This window comes from Cebus imitator, unplaced genomic scaffold (genome assembly GCF_001604975.1).
Source record: "Cebus imitator isolate Cc_AM_T3 unplaced genomic scaffold, Cebus_imitator-1.0 Scaffold156, whole genome shotgun sequence".
Taxonomy (NCBI): domain Eukaryota; kingdom Metazoa; phylum Chordata; class Mammalia; order Primates; family Cebidae; genus Cebus; species Cebus imitator.
Genome location: NW_016107471.1, coordinates 963,404 through 988,150, shown reverse-complemented (window position 1 = coordinate 988,150; position 24,747 = coordinate 963,404). Strand labels below are relative to the sequence as shown.

At 34.0% G+C, this 24,747-nt stretch overlaps 1 protein-coding gene across 1 annotated transcript in view; it reads right to left on the bottom strand.

The window, feature by feature from the left end:
• Positions 1–24,747, bottom strand: part of PTPRQ (protein tyrosine phosphatase receptor type Q) — a 255,887-nt gene that overhangs the window by 159,147 nt on the left and 71,993 nt on the right. Inside the window, exons 17-24 of the mRNA XM_037743831.1 lie at positions 23,892–24,072; positions 22,306–22,467; positions 22,027–22,206; positions 21,276–21,383; positions 20,648–20,929; positions 10,771–10,953; positions 10,304–10,405; positions 6,468–6,588 (exon numbers count right to left, since the gene is read on the bottom strand). Coding sequence (XP_037599759.1) covers positions 6,468–6,588; positions 10,304–10,405; positions 10,771–10,953; positions 20,648–20,929; positions 21,276–21,383; positions 22,027–22,206; positions 22,306–22,467; positions 23,892–24,072 — 1,319 coding nt within the window. The remainder of the gene's footprint in view (positions 1–6,467; positions 6,589–10,303; positions 10,406–10,770; positions 10,954–20,647; positions 20,930–21,275; positions 21,384–22,026; positions 22,207–22,305; positions 22,468–23,891; positions 24,073–24,747) is intronic.

Genomic DNA, 24,747 nt, shown 5'->3' with positions numbered 1-24,747 from the left:
CGGAATTTTCAGCATCACTTTCAGTCCTCAGTCTTTTAGCTATACTCTGTAGGGTATATTCTCTTAGAAATTTCCTAAACAAAGAAGAAAACTACTATTAAATTTCATTGACACATATAGAAGCAAAAGTGCTAAACAATTTCAAGTTGAATTCAAGAATATAGTAAATAAATAAGCTCTACTAGAACATTATGTCTCAACTTAAAATGTATGAAAAGAATAAGCTTACAGTGCCAGTGCTCCCATAGAAATCCATTTATTTAATGGAGGTTGCCCTAGGAATTCAAGGACTGTGTATCATTTGAAAAATATGTGTTATTTATCAGTAACTGAGGGGGAAAATGCTAGTTTACCATCTTGACAGATGATAAAAGTTATTTTGCAAAGTAAACTTCAGAAGGAAAAATCATTTTAAAATGCAATGGATTAAAACATATTTCTGAACATACCATCTATAAACCAAACATGAGTCATACAATAATGGATATAAAATGGTTACACATTAACCCTCATAAGCTATTTTGTCAAGAAATATTCATGATAAAGAAAAAAGTCACCCAATATAACAAATAGAATAGTAAGCCTGCATTTTGAAGACACTAAAAAAAGGAAATATTCAGCCAGGTGCAGTGGCTCACACCTGTAATCCCAGCACTTTGCAAGGCCAAGTGGGGGAAATCACCTGAGGTCAGGAGTTCAAGACCAGCCTGGCCAATATGGCAAAACCCTGTATCTAGCAAAAAAATACAAAAAACAAAACAAACAAACAAAACTAGAGCCAGGCATGGTGATGGGTGCCTGTAATCCCAGCTACTCGGAAGGTTGAGGGAGGAGAATCACTTGAACCCAGGAGGCGGAGGTTGCAGTGAACCTAGATGGTACCATTGCACTCCAGCCTGGGCAACAGACTTACACCCCTTCTCAAAAAAAAAAAAAAAAAGTAAATACTCAAATAAATGTTTTACAAGAATTTGGGAGCAGCTAAAATAATGGTTGCTGAGAATTATGAGAGAACTATGGACTCCTGAAACAGGAATCCTGCTAATAATGATAGCTACGATTTATTAAGAACTTTACAGGGGCCAAAGATAACTCAGTGACAGTGCCAAAATTCAAACCCATGTCTCATTGACTAAAAGCCCATAGGTATTACATTATGATACCTGCCTCTTCCCCCCATAATAAACCTGATTATGGTAACAGTTCCCCAAAAAGATTAGTGATCACTAAAGAGGGAATCCAGAATTATGACCATTCTCTTAGCTACACTTACTATACCTTACAGAGCTATTTCCAACTTAGTATATTAGTAAGATACTAAAGCCTAAAGCTTCCACCAAAAATCTTAGTAAGACGATGCTGAAATTTAAATATATATCTGTGTATATTTCCTTATCATATATATACATACATACATATACACACATATATATTATGGATAATATTCTTGAATATGTAAAGGTCTTTCTCCTTTTTTGTTGTATCTTTATGTAATCTTATTGTATTCCACTGAGTTTTTTAGGTCTGAAAAAGTATCATTATTCTTATGGCAGAAATGCAATGAGAAAAAATACATATATATAATAATAATTATATATAATAATTATATAATGTATATATGTATAGTATATAATAAATATATAATATATAAAAGTATATATAAATTATATATTATATATTAGATATATTTTAAATATAATATATAACATACTTTTATATATGATATATATTAAATATATAGTTTTATGTGTAATATGCGTTTTATATATACATAAAATATTAGGTAAATATATATTTTACATATTCATAAAAACAATATATATGTTATATATATATAGTACATATTATACATAAAATATTATGTATACTATATATGAAATATTGTATATTATATAAAAATATATACAATATATTACATATATTTTAATATTAACATATAAATATTAATATATTAATTAATATATAGATAATTGATAATATATAATATTTTATGTTAATTATAAAAATATATTTCTATTATATATGTTATATATTTTATATATAATATATAAATACATATTTTATATATTTTCTTATATTTTTATATATATTATACTTTAGATATATATAATATACTATATATTATATATTATATTTTATGTTTATTATAAAAATAATATATGTAATATATAATATTTAATATTTATATATTATATATTATTTTTATATAAAATACACAATGTTTATACATTATACATTAAAATATTATATGTATTATATAAAATATATACAACATATATACCCATCAGTAAAAAAAAATTATATATATTTTTATGTATAATATGTATTTTATCTATCTATATAGATAGATAGATATACAGTTTCTAACTTAAAACATACTCTTCATTCATCTAGTCAACATATATTAAGTTTCAATTATGTGTCAGGTAACAGTCTGTTCTAAATACAGCAATGAACAAAGTAGATCTTAAAGCAGAGAGAGAGAGAGAGAGAGTGTGTGTGTGTGTGTAAAAGCCAAGTTTTAGTGAGGGAAAAGTTTTTTACATTCCATTTACACATCAAGAGTCAATCCTGGATTATTTGAGACCACAGAGTTTTACAATTAAATTGTTTCAATTAAATTAAGACCCTCGGGGTGTAGAAAGGAGAGATTACATGAGAGAAGGAAATTTCCATCAGTCAAAAAAAGGAAAGAAAAAAGAAAAGAATTTGCACTACGCAGAAAGAGTGAGAGAACTAAAAGGGCAAAGTTATCACAGTGGAGTGTCCCAAGAGCTTAGGGTAAGGTCTGAGTGGTGAAAACACCCGAATAGATTTGGGAGGGAAATCCCAACGTAAAAAAATACGTTTTTTACTCAGGATGGAGATAAACATAACAAGCCATTTAGAAAACCTTTGTTTCCAGCAAGATATAAGGGCTCCTCCAGCAGATCATCCAGGGCTAGAGAAGGATGTGGAAGTACTTTTCTCAAATCCTTCACACTGCAGATTGGTGCCGAGAAATCAAATGGGAGTATCTAGCTACCTGAGGGTCAAGACAGACATGCTAAGGGAACCAGGGGACCAGAATAATCCTTAGATTGGACCAAGGATAAAACAGAAAATAGGAACCTTGAAGCTAGCAGCTGTGACTGCAAGTTTGTGCCAGAATGATTCCAAAAAAAGGTCAGGTGAGGTGTTTCACAATATTGACATGGGAGGGAGCAGGGAAGTGCTGGGTAGAGAAGGACGGTCATTGGCGAAGGCTCCACCCCCAGGCCTGTGCCCACGGACCTAAGTGAGGACAGGCATTTCAGTTTTCCTGCCTAAATGTTGCATTTCCCAACACCACCCTGGCCCACCGCGCCCCCATCCTGTCCCTGTAAAAACCCCAAGACCCTAGCGGGCACACACACAAGCGGCTGGAGGTTGATGGGAACACGTAGGCGGAGGAAGACACAGCACAGCAGCTGGACGTCGAGAGAAACACAGCGACATAAGAGCACACACTGACAGGCGCCGCAGGCCCGCAGGCCGTCAGCCCGCGGAAAGAGACCGAGTTCGGCCGGGGAGGACGGAGGAGAGAGCCCGCTGCTGAGTGGCCCGATTCCAGGGAAAACCATCTTCCCACTCCATTTCCCTTCTGCCTTCCCCATCTGCTGAGAGTTACTTCCACTTAATAAAACCGTGCACTCATTCTCCAAGACCACGTGTGATCCAATTGTTCTGGAACTCCAAAAGGCAAGGCACCCCGAGATACAGAAAGCTCTCTGTTCTTGCGATAAGGCGGGGGTCTAATTGAGCTAACACAAGCTGCCTAAGGATGGCTACACTGAAAGAGCATCATCCTGTAACACACCCCACTGGGGCTTCAACTGTAAACATTCACCCCTAGACACTGCCGTGGGGTCAGAGCCCCACAACCTGCCCGTCTGCATGCTCCCCCTAGAGGTGTGAGCCTCAGGGCACCAGAGAAGTCAGCCACACCCCCATCACACGCCCTCTGCCAGCAAGACAAGGGATTTTCCTGTTTCAATATCACAGATTTGAGATTCCCTCGCCCCAGTTTCATTGGGCTTCCCCTGTACCCAGACTACCTCAGAAAATGAGAGATAAGGATACTTTTTGAATGATGAAAGAAAAAGTACAACTGAAGAGTTAAACTTTGAATTGATTGAATATTTACCCAAAAGAGACTGAATTAAACCCAGAGGAAATGAGAAATGAATGGGTTACCTCAATTCAGTGCTCTCATCAACCCCAGCATCATTGCAAAAAGCAAAATGAACCAGTTACAGAAAATAAAAGGTCATGTTCTATAAGACATCAGAATTACAGCATACAAAATTTGAGCCATGCTATATTCTTAAGAGGTGGTGTAATGTACATTGTCATTGCTTATTCATAATGAATCCTGGTACCTTTAGACATTTTGGAATTATAAATAGAGAACTAAAGTTATAGCTAAAAAAAAAGTTCCTAGAATAGGAGGCTCCCATGGACATGGGGGTTCATACACACACAGAGAAAAACTGGGTAAATGGCATCTCTTAAAATGCTATCCAACCACATGTGTTTCTGTCTAGGTGTGCTATGCATTATGCTAGAAATACAAGGAAGCTCTAGCAAGGGAAGCATGATCACTGTATAGAACACAATTATTCTCATAATGCAGTGCTGAAAATCTCAGCCAGAAAAATCTTCATTCTCAATTAACCTGTTTCATTTAAATTTTTTTCTAACTCAGTAAATGGCATCAAAATCCAGTAGTAATCACCTTTGATTCAAAAATCTAGAAGTCATCTTTGATTCCTCTCTTTTTCTTATCCACACAGCCAATCCATCATTAAGTCCTGTTAGTTTTTCTTCCCAAATGTAGCTCAAAGCTGCCCACTCCTCCTCTCCATTGCCACTATTATCTCTTTCTCAATCTATTAAAATAACCTAGTATCCCTGCTAACACTTTTGTCACTGACAATTCATTCCCTATAGGGAATCTAAAGTGCTTCACATTATCTATGAACTCCCATTATAATTAAAATGAAAACAAAATCCTTACCATGGCTTGACTCCTGAACTTTATCTTCTGCCCCTACTGTTCCCCTCCTCTGGTTCTCTAATCCCCAGGAACATTGACCTCCTCTCTGGTCTTTAAGGTAACAAGTTGTGTTTCCCCACAGAGCCTATGCAGTTGATATTCCCTCCTTCTTGAAAGTTCTGCCCTGCAGATTTTTACATGGCAAGAAGTTCTTTCTTGTCAGCTGGATCACAGCTCAATGCCACTTCTTCAAAGAGAATTTCCCGAAGCATCCCATCGAAAGTAGACCTCCTTCCCCTGATGTTTCCTTATTTGCTTGTTTATGGGTACATAATCCAGTTATCTCCTTGGAGTGTAGGAGATACAAGACTCTTGAGTGCAAGGGTATTATGTGGGTCTCATGTAAGTCTTGCTCATGAGTATATAGGTACTCTATCAATATTGCTCAATGAATGAATGAGTGAATAAATAAATAGGGTAATGAAAATGAATGGTTACCTTCTTCCCACTGCTTCCTTTTCACTAACTGAAAGTCATGACACTCCCAGTTTCATCATGACTAGGTAAAGTGACTGGGAATCAGGCAATGAAGAACACAAAAAGTATAGTCTTAAAGAGAAATATGCAAAGAGATTAAAGGGGAATTAGTGAAAAAAAATCTTAATTTAAGAAAGAGAAGAAGAGTAGACTTCTTTAAAACATCGTAGCCTCTTCCTCAATGCTGGCCCTTCCAATTCAGAAATATAAAAGGAAATGGCTACATTTTTATAAAATATTATGTAAATTATACTTTCTGAGGTGGATTATATGAAATCCACTAGAAAATGTGTTACCTAATTGGTGAAAATCTCTAAAGAGGATTTACATTGTAGCAAAGTGAAGATTTCAGTCCACATAGCTCTCATGAAGTAGATAGGTATGTTAACTAACATGAGATGCACTGTAAGATTTCATCTTTTTACTACTGAAGGATAAACAGGTTATCAGGGTAACGGTGATTAGAAACAAAACACATTGTTTACATTTCAAGGAAAAATTCACTTTAAATAACAGGTTTCTTTAGAAGTATCTATTTTAAATGCTTCTTAAAATTACTCTGCTCAAGGGACACTTAAAAAGACAGTGAAATGAGAGTACTGTGTAAAACTTCAGAAGTTTAAAACTGTATGGTTACATTCATACAAGCTGATTTGTCAATGACTTTTAAGAGTGGAAATTTAGTATAATTATGCATAACACATAATTTTTTAATTGCAAAATTATTTCATCTGACCATGATTGAACCACTACATAGTATGGGAAAAACTTGTTTCTTAATAAAAACATATTACTAGCCTATTAACAATCAGGTTCCTAATGTAGCACCACATTCTGAAATTTAAAAACTACATTCCTATTATGTTACAGATTAATATCTGTTCTCAGAACTATTTCCAAAAAAAATTATTACCAGACATAAACTGTGTAATAAAGGATAATTCCATTTGGCTCCAGAGGTGGTTGCCATGACAACTTCACCGTGACACCAGACAACTGTTTTACAGAGAAGTCTTGAGGGGGAGAATCAGGAGCTGAAAAGTTAGGGTATAGAATAATGCATTTTATTAAACATATGTAAGAAAAAGTTAACATGGAAATACAAACAGTTTTTATTATAAACTTTCTCGTAAAGGAATTAGGTTCAGTGCTTTTCTCCAGAAGCACAAGAGAATGTTTACTTTCAAAATGAGATGATAAAGGAAGATTTTGCATGGTGGTGTTAGAACATCTGTTTCTGTGATTCAGTGGAAAAAAATATTCCATGAGAAAGTAGAACAAGGAGTATGTCACAGTGACTTACCTACTGTTCAAGTACATCTTGGTCAACTGTCATCCTCTAATAAAAATAAAAACTTTATTGGGGTGAATAAATATACAGTAAAAGAGGTCCCCAGACAATAAAAAGAGGTGGGAAAAAATCACACATCTAAGAAGTTGGGAAAGTGATAAGCATAACATTGGGAAAGCAGTTAAAATGACTGACCTCACAAATGAAAACTACATTCCTCAATCTCCGTTGTGTCATTAAAAAGTAAAATAATATCAAACTTTGTTCACTGAGTCTTCAAAATTAAATGGTTTACAAAGGAAATACCAATGTAGCACATAAATAAGAAAATAGTTTGGAATCTACTTGTAACTCTGCTGTAATAGCATAAAGTACAAATATATTTGCTATTCTGCATTGAATAAGCAGTAAAAACATTACTGCAAACTAGTTAGCCAACTTCATATTTCCATTGAGGTAAAATACTTAGAATGGCATTTCTCAGCTGCTGTGTAACAGCACAGTAATGTCTTAGAATAATGGAATACAATTTTTTACATGAAAAAAGTAAAACACTAAAATTTGATTCATTGTTATAGTCATGCATGGAATGTGAACTCATAGTAGCAAATAGAAATTCTGAGAATTTGTTTACATCTTTAAACAATGTCAACGGATATACAGTTCACGTACAAATCACTATTTCCAATAATTTGGCAGAATGCTACCTGAATTTCTTCCATTTCTTTCTGATTCTCTGAATAATCTCAGCTATAATTGTATGTGTTCCCATGTGTGCATGTTTTCATTATTTTACTAACAATAATTTTCCAAAAAAAATTATTGAGCAGAAAAAGGTTATGAGACAAGTTATAAGGAACAAAAATAACAGCTTTATTTGGTATTTTCATTTTGTTATTTTCACTGGCACTACAATAAAAATGCTATCAAATATTGATTATCATAGGAATGTATACATCAATTACAGATGTCTGTTTCCCAAGATAAAAACTATCTGTGAAAATTCTCTTTCATTTGTCAAAGCAAATCCTATAAATATTTTTCCGAACATCCTTGTAAAATCTGTTTATTGTTTGCAAAAAGGACTTCAATCAAAAATAGCACTAAGAAACTAATATGTTGCAACTAACTATTTCTACTTTATCATATGCTTTAAGATGCTTCCGTGGAATATCAGATAAAGCTCGGTGTTTTTAAAAGCTAACCTGCAGTAGATCCCTGAATATTTTCTTTTAAATGTAAAACATTTTACTACTAAGTAAATGTAATTAACAAGTCTACCTAAAAAACAAAAAAATCACTGCACATTCACTGTAACAGACTAAGTTGTAATCATTTTGGCACATGAATTCTAAAATATTTTGGCATATGTATTCTAAAATATAATCTAACAAAATTGAAACTGGGAAAATTAGAGCTTTTGCAATGCATTGAATTTGTCATCTCAGAGCATCTCAAGGTAGCTGAGAATGAACTTCACAAATCTCTCACTTCTCTGCCTGACCTCATCTTTCCTGTCTCTCAGCCTCCCTCTTTATTCATTTTCAGGTCACAGCTTTGACATAACTTCCACAGCTACGCTTGACCTCATACCCCAGAGTAGCTTAGGTCCTTCTTTTGTCCTGGTGAATAATTTGGGGGATCTTTTATACCAGTAATTAAAATCATAAAAATTATTTGTCCACACATTTGTTAAATTTAGGTATCTTGTACTAACTGCAAGCTTCATGAGGGCAAGGAGTTCCTAATTCCCAGTTACACAAATTTTCTCAGTTCTTCATCCATTCTCAATTTTCTGTAATTTTTCAACAAGGGAGTCTTGTTCTTTACCCTGTTCCTTAGAAATTATATGACTTGGCCAAGAATCTAGATGGAACTCTACCTTGAGGAAGCATATTTTTAACAGACCCTGGTAATTCAGATGCACAACATGCCTTGAAATTGTTGACTTAAGTGGTAAAATCTCTGCCTGCTCAAAATGTATGTTCATTACCGGTCTGATTTCATCACATAAGATCTCAAATTCTCACCATTAGGACTTTTGATTAGACTAATTATAAAGAAATGGGTACTATTTTCAGAAAGGCCTTGCTATTTTTTACTACATACCATCTTAGATATTATATAAGATAGAAAGGAACACTAACCTTCTTTTCTAGCTTTTAATCATTGAGCCATTTGGAAGAATTGATTTAAATTAAGAAAATTTTCACTTTAAGAGAAAAGAGAATCTATTTATGAAAAATATGAGAATTTGGACAGGTAAGTTTGATGGAATTTGACAGGTAAGTTTAAAAGCAATCATAGTAAGTAGATGCAATGACTAAGGAAGACTAACCCACAGAGGCATCACACTTAGAAACTGGGGCAAGCCAAAGAACCCTAGCCAAGATCTTCTGGTAAAATTCCTTGGTAGAGGTAAAAACATGGAGAGAGAAGGTATTTGAAGACTTTATTATTTTGCAAAGAGAGAGGAGGGATTTGAAGACTTTATTATTTTGAATAGAAAGAGAACAGCACAGAGAAAAGTCTCCCATCCTAGCAGCGTCTAATGTACATTCTGCCCTGGTGAATGATTCTAGATGCTTAACATTCACAGGCTGTGGCCTAGCTTGAAGATGGGGAAGAAGGAAAAGGAAAGAGAAAGGGGAAGGGAAAAAAGGAAAGGGAAAGAGAAAAGGAAAGGAACTCCACGAACATTTATGATATTTCCAGGCCTACCCTTCATGGAAATAGGAATTTCTTTTACAGAAAAAATAATTTTCTCAAAATATACAAGGTATAAAACATAAAATGCAAATCCTAATCCCAAATATATCATTTAAAAATTATTTTCTTAGCATAGTATATGCCTAATTTGGTAAGACACCAATGTAAAGTGGTCTCAGTAGTAAAGGTGATTTTTTGGGGGTTGGGGAAAGATATGTTTAAATATTCAATACAAAAGCTATTAACATTGGGGAATAGCATCTTGTCCAATTAAGCAGAAAACCTGTACAATAGCCTGATCTCATTAACAAGTTAATCCTTAATATCATTTTAAAAAGTGCTGAACACTGACATAAACATAATCTACTTCAAAGCTCATGTAATGGCTATTTTTAAAAATGTAAAAGTTTAAAAACACAGTCATGACATATATCAGTTAATGTTCAAATCATTCAAACAAAATTTTTAGCCTTAAAAATTCCCTTGGAAAAACATGATTGACTTTTTTTTTTTTTCTAGAGGACAGATGACTTTAGAAAAATAAAACACATTTTTGCCTGATTTTACTGATTGTAAATCTGACGTTGCTAGCTTCTTTTACACGATGACAATGAAATCTCTGTATAATGCTGGCATGGTACACAACTGATACCCATGGCTAGATAAGTTTCTACATTGTTTCATTCTATATATATGTTTCTTGAAATGTTATAGAATCAAAGCATATCAATATCCACTATTGTATTTACCATCTTCCTCAGTCAGTATACTTATGGGCGCACTCCGAACTCCTTCACCTTTGAGTGTACTAGCAGACACCTCAATGATGTATCGGGTATATTTCTTCAGTCCTAAATAGAAATAAAATAGGTAAGTTGAAAACTTAAAAATATCCTTTAATAATATGCGAGAGGCAAACTATGAAATGATTCTCAACACAACAATCTTCCAAAAATAAAAAATAAGTGAAAATGTCATTCTTTGGCAATAGTAGCTCCTATTCATGAAGACAAAATGATTTAGGATAATGGGGAAAAGAATGGACCTACAATATTCTTTCATGTGACTTACAATAAACTCCTAGTTTATTTAACTAAAAAGACAAAATTATAATACCCTGCATGAAAATAATATCAAACTATTAACATTAAGCTAATATTTGTGGCTACTCTGTTATGATAAATTCAAGTATACAATATTAGATTTGTTCTTTTACCTTTAATGTTTTGGGTTAAAGAGGTTGTATTTATAGTTCTTTCTTCATTTCCATTACTTCTCTTGAGATAAATTGTATATTTTTGTATGATTCCATTGGGACTACTTGGGGGAAGGAATGATAGCTCAATCTCTCCAGAAGAAATATTTTTGTAAGTGATATTTTCTGGTGCACTATCAGGCACTGAAAGAAACAAAAACATAGATACATAAAACAATTTTATTCTAAAAATCTATGGAATTATCACTGAAGTACACTAGGTTATTTACATGTGAACATTCACAGGAATATAATTGTAATAAACATCCTAAATGGAATAAGGTATAGATAAATTATAGTACTTACAGCTGTATAAGAAACATTGTCATTCAAAAGAAAATGCTACTATGATTCTGCAGAATAAATAAGATGATATGTTTACTAAAATACTTGGGACCATATGAACCTATCTTGCACTGCAGAACACACAAATGCAAGAAAGAGAATTTTAGAACACTTAAAACTTTATTTTGCCCCTCATTAATAATAATATGAAAAAAGATCAGTAGGTTAGTGTTGGTTGACAATAAGGTCTATGACAAGGCAAGGAGCCCCTACTAGATGTGAGGTTGCCTATTATGACCTGGCAGCAAAACCGACTCCCAGGAATATGGGGTATCATTAACTAAAACACTACTTTTCTGTACCTAACAACATTTTTATATTGAATACATTATGTGTAAAATAGTTTTCTATGTATATCTGAGTACAAAACTATATAAGAGATTCTAATTCTGGTAAAATATTGGAACAGATACCCTAAACTGAGTGAATATCTTACTTAAAATAATGAAAACTCTGTATAATATTAAAATAAATTTTCTTTAAGAAATTGAGGTGCTGACAAGAAAGTTCTAATTCAGTGATGGCTAGCCAGAAAAAGTCAACAGCAAAACAAACATGCAAACAAAATGTAAGACAGAAATAGTGAGAAGGAAGCTGGTACTAAAGCCAGTTTTGCCTTGTAGTAGATTGGTTAATCCTGGGGCCTTTGCATTTGTACAGTAACATCTGTGTAGTGTGCCAGAGAAAGACTATAAACCCCTGGGGCCAGCTGAAGGATGAGCGATATATCCCTGCAGAAAGACCTGAAACCCCAAAAGAATGCAACTTTAACCAGGGTTATTATATTGAACAATCTAGGGGATACTTTAGATTCTTCTGTATGTGCCATAGAAGTCTATGTGAGTGGTAACTCCTGGTCTTGTGCAATGTGGTGCATTCATTCTTAGGGAATGGGGAGAGAGAAATAAACTCACCATGCAGAGAGGACAGAAAGGAAACTTTTCTCTCTCTGTCTTGTCACTCCTCTAGGCGGAGAGGTAGAAAAGAAATAAAAATTATGCTGTTTTGGAATTATAAGCCTATCCCCATGAGCATATGTGGACTAAATCCATGATACCTATACATACCCTGGAGAAACCTCCACTTCAGAATTTAAGTTAAAATAAAACTGTAGTCCTGAGCTGCTATTACTCTTAAGCAACTAGAAGAAATAAATATAAATCCTTACTGGAGGAACTCAACTTCAACATAAACTACATAAATTTCTCACAGCTAAAGTTTCAAAGAATATGAGCTCACTGATAAAATAACTAAACATACAAGCAAATCAGATATCAGTAGTGAAAGTCAGCAAAGAAAAGGAAAAAAAAAACAAACACACACATACATAGTAGTCAGATTTTGAGAATCCAGATATTAACATAGAAATGTTTAATATGTTTCAAGAAATCAAACATACTTTAAAATATGGACAAATAATTATTTAAATAATGGTAAATAATATTAAATAACCAAGCAAGTTTTAAAGAGAACAAGATAGACCTTCTAGAACAGAAGAAAATAACTAATAATAAAATTAAAATTATCTTGAGGTATTAAAGAGAAGATTAGATAGAGAAGAAGAGAACTTTAGTGAAAATGATGATAGTATTGAAGAAATTATCAAGAATGCAGCTCAAAGAAGACAGTTATGAAAAAGATAAAATGGAAGTTGATAGATGATATCTATCTGGAAGGGGGTCTAAAATAACAGAGAAAACGAAGAAATACTTAAAGAGATAATCACTGAGGCTCATCAAAATTATTCAAAGATATCAAACATCAAATCAAAGAATTTCAGTAAATCCCAAGCAGAAATTTTGTTAAACCATATTTAGATATATCATTGTGAAAATACAGAATACCAAAGAAGAAACTATCTTGACAGTACCAGAAAGAAAACAAATCATCTACATAGGAATGACAGTTAGGCTGACAATCAACATCAACTCAAAAACAACTGGAATTCCATACCCAGAAAAATAATGGTAGCAAACCAAAAATATTCAGACAATAAAAAAAACTGAGGGATAATGCCATCAACACACCCTAAATAAATGAAAGTGTAGACAATGCACTTTACATAGAAAACTATTTACCACAGATGAAAGATCAGAGTAGTCAAGGTAATGGTTTAAAAATTGAGCACATAGAACAATAACATAAATAATTAACTTGAGTGTCAAACAATATAAACTAAATATGTAAATATTATTGTCATTCAAGAGTCCTGTTTTAAGACTCTTTTATTTCAAATGAAAGAAATTAAACTTTTTAAATTAATATTCTAAATGGAATGGATATAAAAACTACTACTAATAACTTTAGTAGAGAAATAAAATTCAGAGGCCTTAAAAGTGTAGACATAGTGTCCCTCCCCTTGATTGTTACCAGTTATTGGGTTATTGTGCCAAGGCATACTTAATAGGAAAAACTAAGTGAAGAATATTCATATTTTTAAAACTTTGAGAGGATTGCAATTCAACGCATACTTTGATGTAGCAATATAATTCCACTATCCTTTCTATCCTAAACACCCTATATCTTCTCTAGTGTTTTCCCAGGCCAACCTATTACATTGAAAAAAATCCTCAACAACTACCCTGAATGCTTTCTTAACTTTCTGGCTTTAAGTGACATCTTGGACCTGCTGATGAATATACTACAGTTTAGCCTTCTTGGGTATCATGTTTGTTTTTCTCCCATAATCCCACTAACCATAGGGCCTAGGAGTTGGATAGTTGCATTTCTTACTCCTTTTTTCTTCCTCAAGAACCACAGATCCTTTGAAGTCCCATTCCATTAAATTCCATCACGTGCTACCCCTCTTTAAGACAGACAACTGGTAATAACTGTGTCACTTCTCTGAACATCTTAAAGATGCTATCTAACACTTTGATGACTGACTTCTTCCCTACCCCTCAGAAATGTCAAGTTCCATGCAAATGATCTATCCAGTTCCCTGGACTCTATATTCTTTTATCTCTATAATTCCAATAATCTTTTCTCCAACCTTACTTTACCCCACCTTATTTCACTGGCTTTCATGGCAACACCTAAGCCTTCGTCATTATCAATAACTGCCATTATTCCTCTCTTTGACAACCAACTCCTATTTTTCCAGCTTACAGGCCCTTGTACTTTGAATCCAACAATTCTTTGACCCTCATCAAATCTTCACTGTGCATCACCTCTCTTATGTCTTCATTTCCCTACATACTCAGACTAGACTCCACAGTCACTGTAATCACCGCCTAACAGTATCCATCAATTCCTATTGTTTCTATTTAACTTTCCTGGCAAAATTACAATCGGAGTTAAACAAAACTCTGCTGGCTTCACATACCCAGTGTAATAGCTGAATAAAACACCATTCCATGTTAACTGGTCCCACTTAAATTTATAATCTCAAATCTCAAATGGATCCTTCTCATTTCCTGATAGCCAATGTTTTTATTTAATTCAGTCTGCCACTCTTTAAAGTGTGTTTCCATCATCTTCTCTTTTCACATACTCCGATATGCCCTCCCGCTCTTTATTTGAAGCTAATAAACTTGCTTCTCATTACATTGCAAAAATAAAAACACTGAGAAAAGAACTACATTATCATTCAACCTTAAATTTTTTTAAAATGCCTTCCCTCTTTCTTCCTTTCCAAGCTCTATCCTTCCAGGTCTGCACTGGATTTTATACCTTCTGCCTATTCAGAGAATTTATACTTAAAGTTAGTCAGCGATACATGTGAACACACATACACTGTAATATACATTATGATTTTTATAAAGTCTTCTTTTGATGGCACTTGCTCCTTCAGCTATTACTCAAGTCTACTCTCAACTTCATATCAAAATTCCTCAAAATTTGCCATTCCTCGTTTTCTGCAATTGTATTGCCTTCATACTCTATTAATTTCACATCATTTTTCTCCATTTTTTTCTGTTAAACCTACTTCTGTAAAGTCACCAGTGATCTTCATTCTTGCTAAAGCACTAATCAATTGTATGTCCCATCTTACTTTACTTTTCAGTAGCATTCGACATAGGGAATAAATTGCTTCTATTTGAAAATCTTTATTCACTTAGCTTTGAAAACATTACAATTTTCCTTTTACATCCGGTGACTTTGCTTTGTCCTTGATGGGTTCTTCTTCTCAAAGTCTATGTATGATATTACCCAAGACATAGCTGTAAGCTTCTTAACATATCCACCTATTGTCCAGTGATGTGACTTTATCCTCATTCCTTGACTGAATACCAAAGACATGGTGAGGCTCCAAATTATAAATTCAGCTCTGGATCTTTTCCCTGAGCTTTAAACATATTTATTTAATTGCCTTCATAACGGTACTTGGATATTTCAAATACATTCCAAACAGAACTCCTGGATGTTCTCCACATTGCCCCCTTACCTGAAATTCCCCATTTAAGTAAATGGCACCACCACTTGCCCAGAAGCTCAGACCAAAAATCTAGTAGTTTATCTTGATTGTTCTCTTTACTTCAACATCCAACATATTCGGCAGCAATCTTCTAAAATTGTAAATCATATAATGTTCCTATTTCATAACTCTCCAAAAGCTCCTCATTAAAATTAAAACTTCAAAGTTCCTAGAATGGCACCCAAGAATCTCATGATCCACCTCTGCTCTCTCCTCATCTGCAAATTCTCTACCCCAACTCACACTGTTCAAGTGACAAAAATGCCCTGCTCTGCCCCAACTTCACAGTTTTTTTCCTGCACAAGAAGTTGGCAATTGCTATTCTTCCTCTGGAACACTTTTCATCCTTATTCTCATCTTATTTAATCCTGTACCTCATTAATATCTCTGGGCAAATATAACCTCTCAGTGTGGCTTTTCCTCAGTTCTCCATATCAAATAGCCCACTCACTACTACTCTAACTTTCTCTCTTCTATCCTTGATATTTTTCACTTAGTAGAGCTTACAACTACCAAAAATCACAAATTTGTTTACTGGTTTATTTTCTAATTTCTAATTTTCTAGTTGTCTAGTGTGAACTTTCACTAGACAATTCACTAGGTAGAGATTGATTGTGTCTTGTTTACTGCTATAGCTATACTATCTAGTGCAGTGGTAGAACATGATATGGAATCCATAAAATCTGTTCAGTGAATGAATAAATATACTTAATATAATGCAGAGTATATTAAAAACAAGAAAGAAACTCAAAGGTAAGGAACAGATATAAGATTGAGTTGAAAAACTCTTTAATTACAAAAGGAGAATTCGTGAGGCTATGCTTGAACATTATAGCTCAATGTAATTTCTGAGTTTGAAAATTTCCCATTAGATTTAAGTTTTCCCTGTGGAGTTGTCTGCCTACCACCAGTAGTCAGTGCGTAAATATGCATTCCTCACTCAAGGCTGATATCCTTTGCATTTTTATACATTTACCTTAGGGAATAACTATTGCTGGATGATCAGGTAGATAAAGCAAGACAGACTCAATGACTTACTGATTTTGAAGAGTGATGATGCAATTAGAATTTCCTGAAATGGCATAGAGTGTACCTCAATTGTAGAAATATTTTATAGACAACTGAGATTATAATTAGTTGGAATAAGCTGAACCTATTAAAATTCTAAAACAAAAAAAAATACATAGTCCATGATGATAGTAAAAAGGGAAGTTACCTTGAATGTGCAAAAGCCTATTGTTTGGCATATACAGCTTTAATGTATGCAGACACATTTTAAAATGTTATTCATTAATACAAATAAATTTATGGGGTTCTACACAGAATTTTGGTCAACATCTAAGTTATTATTCACTCATGGTTGTTGCACTGAATCAGACAAAGTGTTAAAGGCTTACTGTAAAGACAGTTATGTCTTAAAAAGGAAAGGGAATATGTATACATCATCAAAAAAGTAATTTGTATGGGAAACGCTCAAAGTTGTATTTATGATTATTGCACCCTAAGTATGAGAAAATAAAAATGAATTTTAAGTTTGTTAGAAAACTGCACATTCTAAGTTTAAAACACACGCAGAGATACACACACACACACAGAATCAATCTTATATTGATCTTTCCTGCTTGAGCACAAGAGTGGTTTACTTCCAAGCATTAGCAAACTCTCTCTTAAAAAAGTAAGGCATTTAACCAAATAATTTACTCCTATTTGTAATTAGTAACATTAACACATCACTGAGTTAACATATCACTCAATTTCTCATGAAACCATATTGAAGAGTGGGTCCATATTTTTTTTACATGAATAGAAGTTATAATCACTATATTTAATAAGATTATTTTGAGCCTAAACACAGAAAAATAGTTGTTCTTGAGCTCATCTTGCTTCAAATAACACTTGAGAACCAATTTAACATTCTAGTTTCCTCTTTTGCCAAAGGAGCTAAAGTTGTTGGTTTAATAGTAACAAACAATCTAGGAAAACTCACTAATGTAGATTCCACTGTCTTCCATTTTCATCCAGGTGGAAAGTGCACAGACCTTGAGACTATCCTAACTTAGGGCAGAAAGCCAGATATTAGGAAGATGGGCATTAAACCCTATACTATTTTCCCCCCTCAAGACAGAATCTCGCTCTGTTGCCAGGCTGGCGTGCAGTGGCGCAATCTAGGCTCACTGCAACCTCTACCTCCCAGCTTCAATCAATTCACTGCCCCAGTCTCCCAAGTAACTGGGATTACAGGCACCTGCCACCACGTCCCCCTAATTTTTTTGTATTTTTGAGAGACAAGGTTTCACCATCTTGGCCAGGCTGGTCTTGAACTCCCGACCTCATGATCTACCTGCCTTAGCCTCCCAAAGTGCTGGCATTACAGGCATGAGCCACTGCGCCCAACCCTAAACCCTATTCTCTTATTGTTAGGCCTGGCTAGGGAACCATGGAATAAGTTAGTTTCCCTTTTTTTTTTTTTACTTTTTTAGCCATCTCAGGAGCCTATTAAATGAGACTCATAATGGGGGTCAAAAGGTCTATAGCCCAACTTTATTTCTCATGTCCTATGATTTATCAGTCCTTTTACCCAAAAAGTCCTAGGTCTCCTCACCTAAAAAGTAAAGGGTTCTGCATGTTTTCTAAGATACTTTCCAAAATTAAAATTTGCATTTTAAACTAAATCTAAAAATTTATATTCACTTAAAGCTGATGGTCCCTTCCTTGGAATTAAACTCATACAAACAGATAATACAACAGAAACCAAGATTACATTTTCAATACCAAGTAAAAAATTACACAAATGTAATAATCAGAAAGCAAAAAAAAAAATCCTTTATCATTCATTATTAAAATAGGGTGTTCTCAATGCTGTGGCCAGTTAAACAAAATACTTGATAAGCATTCATAAAAATGGCTATTCTTTCATATCACAATAGAATCTTTCAAAGTTATTACTTTCCTTCCCATGCTGGGCAGAAGCCTAACAACAAAATATCACTATAACAATGAATAGAAAGATCTTAGATATAGTTTACAATTTACCAGCTTTATTGATTACTTCCAAAACAGCATGTACTGTGAAAGGAAAATGGATTTTACAGTCAGACAGGTTTGGATTCTAATTCCAGCTCATCACTTTCCAGCTGGTGACATTAGGCAATTAAACACCCACCAACTAATAAAACTTAAGGAGGAAAGGAAATCCTCCTTTTCTTCTACATTACTTATCCCCAGTAGAGCCTGGCATATTTTTTGAATGAATGAACGTCTCAAACACTCAGTTTTTCATTAGACTCAGTTTTCTGTGAAGACACCAATGTTGTACTGCTTTGGTTTAGAATTTTAAAAAGGCAGTTTGTGTGAAACCCATTAGCAGAGCCCATGACGCTTAATAGGTGCTGAAAATATTCATGTTTCATTTCTTTGACCCGCTGCAAAATAAACCTGAGTCATTAAAGAGCAGGCGTTTTTCTCAAAAATGCTTATTTTAGGTACAATACCTATAAAAACAAGGAAACATGGCAATATATGTTTTAATATCAATTAAGTGTCATTTTAAGACTCTTGATCATGTAAAATTACTTTCTTCTTCCTGCAGCTTCAATTATTGCCATTATCTATGGGTTCTTTTACATCAACTCATGGTATTCATTTCTGTGAATAGTCTCAACAGGATACTTTCTTCCAAAAGTAAGCTACTTTACTAGATTTCTAGATCCTCAAGGTCAAGACAGACATTCAAATATAATATCTGACTGAACCATATGAAATTGCTGATATTTGGCCATTTGTGACCTATAAAAATGGTAATTTCATGTGGTTCCACCAGTAGCTAGTCAGTAAATATTTATTCTTTTAAATGTACAAATAAAATGTTAACTTTACATTTAGTTATCAATTCTCAAAATACATTGTAGAATTGGCCTAATAGTTATGCTACCTATATATAATTGTAACACAATATAAACAATAAAATAAGATGATCAGACAAACTGTCTTACTCTAGTTTCACTGAAACTAAAACACGAGTAATTCCTTGCTTGTATTATTTCCTTTAGATGGGATATCCTCTCCCAACCCATCCAGCAACCTCTATAACAGGGGTCCCCAGTCCCAGGGCCACTGACTAGTACCAGCCAGTGTCCTGTTAGGAACTGTGCCACACAGCAGGAGTTGAGTGGCATAAAGCTTCTGTATTTACAGTCACTACCTATCGCTTACATTACTGCCTGAGCTCTTTCCCTGTCAGATGAGTGTCGACATTAGATTTTCATAGGAATGCAAATCCTATTGTGAGTTGCCCATGCAAGGGATCTAGGTTGTATGCTTCTTATGAGAATTTAATGCTGGCTGATCTGTGATTGTCTCCCATTACCTCCCAGACAGGACCATCTAGTTGCAGGAAAACAAGCTCAGGGCTCCCACTGATTCTACATTACGGTGAGTTGTATTTCATTATATAGTACAATGTAATAACAATAGAAACAGAGTGCACAATAAATGTAATATACTTGAATCATCCCAAAACCATCCCCCTTCTCTCCCCAGTCCAGGGAAAAACTGTCTTCCATGAAACTTGTCCCCAGTGCCAAAAAGGTTGGGGACCCCTGCTCTATAACATCCTTCTGCCCATTCCACCATCCTCATTAAGATCCAGGCCAAATGCTGTCTCCTCCACACGTCTTCTCCAGGCATGCCATTTTTGGGCTCTCACTCTGCACCACTATCTATATAGATACCTCATTAGAATCTAAGAATCTATGTCTCTGCTTTTACCTCATTTGAAAGCAAGTAGCCCTTCAACCTAAAATTTATAGGTACATTGAAAGAATCCTTGGTTTCTCAAGGTCTTTTCATTTGAAAATTCACAGATTTTAATTAGGCATTCCCTTATATAAATCAGACTTTAAAAATTTGTACAATAACCTTTACCTGCACTTTTGCCAGAAAAAGAAAATTAATTTCTGGATTATACAAAATAAAATAATGAGGGATTTTAGGTTATGTATACAAGATGGCAATTGTCAGCTATGCTTACTATATCACTATGTACTATTAAACAAACAAAGCAAAACAAAAACTCACCAGTCTCTGAAGTCCTTACAGAGAGTAAAGAAGACAACTGACTGCCATGACCAAATCTGGTATAAGACCTTACAGAAATGTTATAGAGGGTGTAAGGTCTTAAGTTTCTTAAAATTATGTCTGTTGTTGATGTGTTCTTCATATATAAAGTATCTATATTTTTATATAGCACCTCATAAGCAATAATGATTCCATTGGGCTTTTCAGGCGGTGACCACTTCAACGTTATTTCATTTGCGGTAACATCAATTACTTCTACATCTTGAGGTGATGATTCTGGTTCTGGGGGAAGAAAAGAACATTTTCAATACATATGTATATATATACTCAGCCTCCCAAATAGCTGGGATTACAGGCACATGACATTAAGCCTGGATAATTTTCATATTTTTGTAGAGATAGTTTTACCATGTGCGCCAGGCTAGTCTTGAACTCCTGATCTCAGGTGATCTGCCCAGCTCAGCCTCCCACAGTGCTGAGATTACAGGCATGAGCCACCACACCCAGCCCAGTACCTATATTTTTATTCATGCTTGTTGCTTTAGACCCTAGAGATGGCATGAATTAAAGCAGTGAGCATGTACAGCCACTTTTTTAAAAAAATTAAAACTGTAACTGATATTCTTACCATCTTCAGGAGTTATCACAAATATGTCATTTTCTTCAGACAAAGAACTTTCTCCAACATGGGTTGAGGCTGCCACTCTCATTTTGTATTTTGTGTATTTCTTTAACCCTATAAGGACAATAGACAGACTGTTTACTGTCCTTAAAATAATGTTCTTGAGATCAGTGTCATTTAATATAAGGCCAGTGAGAATAATTTATTTGAGGTACTAGATATCTATATCAGCTTCCAAATAATTGCAGTCTCCCGAAATTCTTGGGCTTATAGGACTTTCCATGTTGGTGATTTCAAGTTCTTTCCTAAAATATTAAGGCAATAATTTAAAGGTGAAAAATAACTTTTTGGCAGACTGCAGGGGGTAGAGTTAACTTGGCACAAATACGATGTCAGCTGAATTACTTCAGCTGATGTTTACATTCATTCATTCTACTCTTCAATAATGAGTTATCTTGATTTACCATATATAATATTCCTTGAGTTAAGTAAGTTTCTATGAAGTATCTGATACTTTCTACTTATCTGTGGGTAAATATAGTTAAAGTAACACACATTTAATCAAGTTATGTATGCAAGCATTTTAAAAAGATATTCATGGCGGCACAAAACAACAAAATATAAAATGACATAGCATGTGTTCTGTAGTATTTAAGGCACGTGGAGATGAATATTTTCCATCAGAATAGAAATGTAAAACAAACAGTAACAACAATCAAAAAAACAAACAAACAAACAAAAAAACGTTGTTTTCTACCTGTTATGAGAAAGTTGTTATCTATAGTAGTTATCTGGAATGCTCTATTGGTATCCAGTTCCATTGCATAAATCGTATAGTGAGTTATCTTTCCATTGGGATATTCTGGAGTATCCCAATATAACAAAATAGATGAAGAACTAACATTTTTATAGTTTATAATTTTAATGGAGCTTGGCACTTAAAAAGAAGAATGAACATATGAATGAAAAGATAAAGTATCACAGTGTACAACAGAAATATTTGCAGGTAATTGTTTCAAAGGAAATACATCCTTACCTTGTTCACGTGTCCTAACATTGAGAACTGTTGGTGGTCCTTCTCCCATGATGGTGAAAGCAGATACACCAATCATGTGCTCAGTGAAAGGTACAAGTCTCCTGATAACATAAGACAGCTGTTCAGCAGCAATGTCAGTAACATACTGATTCCTTGTAGTTACTATTTGAATTCAGTAAAAAGAAAAAAAAGAAAAGTGTTTGGCTTCACAATCAAAATTATTTTTTCCTTAGACAGAAAAATCTGAAACCTGATTTCTCCTTATTAATTAATTTCTCCATGTACACCTATATTATAGGTAGATGTGTAACAATAGTAAATATAAAAGCATTAATTTTAGAGATTATTTGAATATTATTAATTTCTGAGTACCTCCCAATAATATCCATAAATATTTTGTGCTCATAATATAATTTTGCTAGTTTTTATACATTACTCTGAAACATGATGTTAGTGTTTTTAAGAAAGCATAACTTAAAGAACTTGTTAGGAATGTTTTCTAAAATGAAAGAGTAGGCAATAATATATAATTAAATATTATAAATCAAGACCAGGTTTTGGTACAAGAGTTAAAGAAATAAAGAGTTTTATTTGATCTCAGATTTCATCATACATTCATACATTCATTAAACCAAATAATTCTCTAAAGCAAGTATGCTTGGGTAACTGACAAATAAATATCCCAGAAGAAGAATTTCAAACGTTAAATTTTCACTTTATTTAGAACTTGTGTTTCCAAAACTCTTAAGTAGCAATTAGGCCAAACTTGAAGTATTTAAGGGAACATCTGCATCAGGAATCATGGGCCTCTTAATTTTCAGTGTTGCCCTCCAGTCATCTTTGCACAAGAAAAATGGATCCATAAATGAAATATAAACATATATTGAATGTAATGTGATATTTTTTACTAATTCTACCACAAATAGAATAACATAACACTTTTAATTTGGAATGGGACAAATACCAAATTAGAGAAAAGGTAATAAAATAAAATGTTCTTTTCATTTAACATTTTAGAAAAACTAGAGAGATAATATGTGTCACCTGAGTATTTTTAATTTGCCATGTATGGCATTCTCCTTTTAGAAACTGTAATGGCCACTGACACTGAAGAGCAAGTGTATACACTAATGACATCGCCACATCGTTGGGGTCACCTACACCTGTTTATCACACCATGCACTAGAGTTGTAACTTTCTGACCTATTTACCTTTAGTGACATTTGAAAACCTATTAGTCAAAAGCTGTAGAGAGTGTGAGGCCTGTAAATGATTTGAAGATATGTTAATCCCTTCCCATCACACCTGCTTTGGCAACTGTAATAACTGATTGTCTATGCAGTTTAGCTAGAGACTCTAGGGTGCTACTTTCTCCAGGAAGAAGGTCAAATGGGTTAGGAGGGGCCAGCTTCTGCCTGTGTGGCATTTCCATTTGTTGCATGAGGTTTTCCGACAGCTAAAAAAAAATTCGACTCCAGCCCATGGACCATTAATAATATGTCTGAACTCTAAACTAAGGTTCATTTCTGTGCTAGCTAGCACTGGTGGGTTAAACGCACATTACAGAAAATCAAAATTCTACCTACCAACTGGTGAATTCTGGTCTTCAGCATTATTCCTTGCGGGAAAGTTATTATCTGGATGATTGTTATATATAAATGTAGCAAGTGAGTGAAGGTCAGACGACATCTCTGCTGAACCCTCATATAATCCTACCATTGGCTCTACTATGTTCACAATTTCTGGAGCCATAGGGTCATTTATATACTGTAATTAAAAGTAGATATTTTAAAAAGACTGTAACAATTACACTTCATGACTTAAATATTAGTTTAAAAAACTTATAACTTTGAAATCATGTTGTTATAAAAGATAACACATTTCCATGACCACTGTCTTCTTTAGATTCCAAAATTTCATTCTCCAGCTTCCAATACCCTGCATCATTGTAACACATTGTGATCACTGTATTTCCTAAGAGAACAATACTGTATTTTGGAAAGAAACAGATTTTGTTTCTGACTTGAATCAGTTTCTTTTTGGTAAGATAAGACATCCTCATGCAAAGGTTTCATGACTGAAATATTGTAACTGCTCACCCTCAGATGGTAAGTGTTCTAGGCATACTGATGTATTAGATGTGTTTTGCTTCTCTAATTACCTGACCTCATTTGTATACCATGTGTGAGAAGTCTACATGCCTGCTTGATGTACATCAATGATAGTAGTTTATAATAGAGTGAAGTTACATACCAGAATAAAACTACATGATAATATTAATAGTTTTCACACCGGATTCATGGCATACCTGTCCAAGACTCTGGACCTAAGGAATACTTAAAGTAACTGTAATTGTTCCTAGATCTTATAATGTAATTCACACATGTCAAGTTCACCAAAATGGCAAATACTGAGGAGAAAACATCAGGAACAGATTATGGA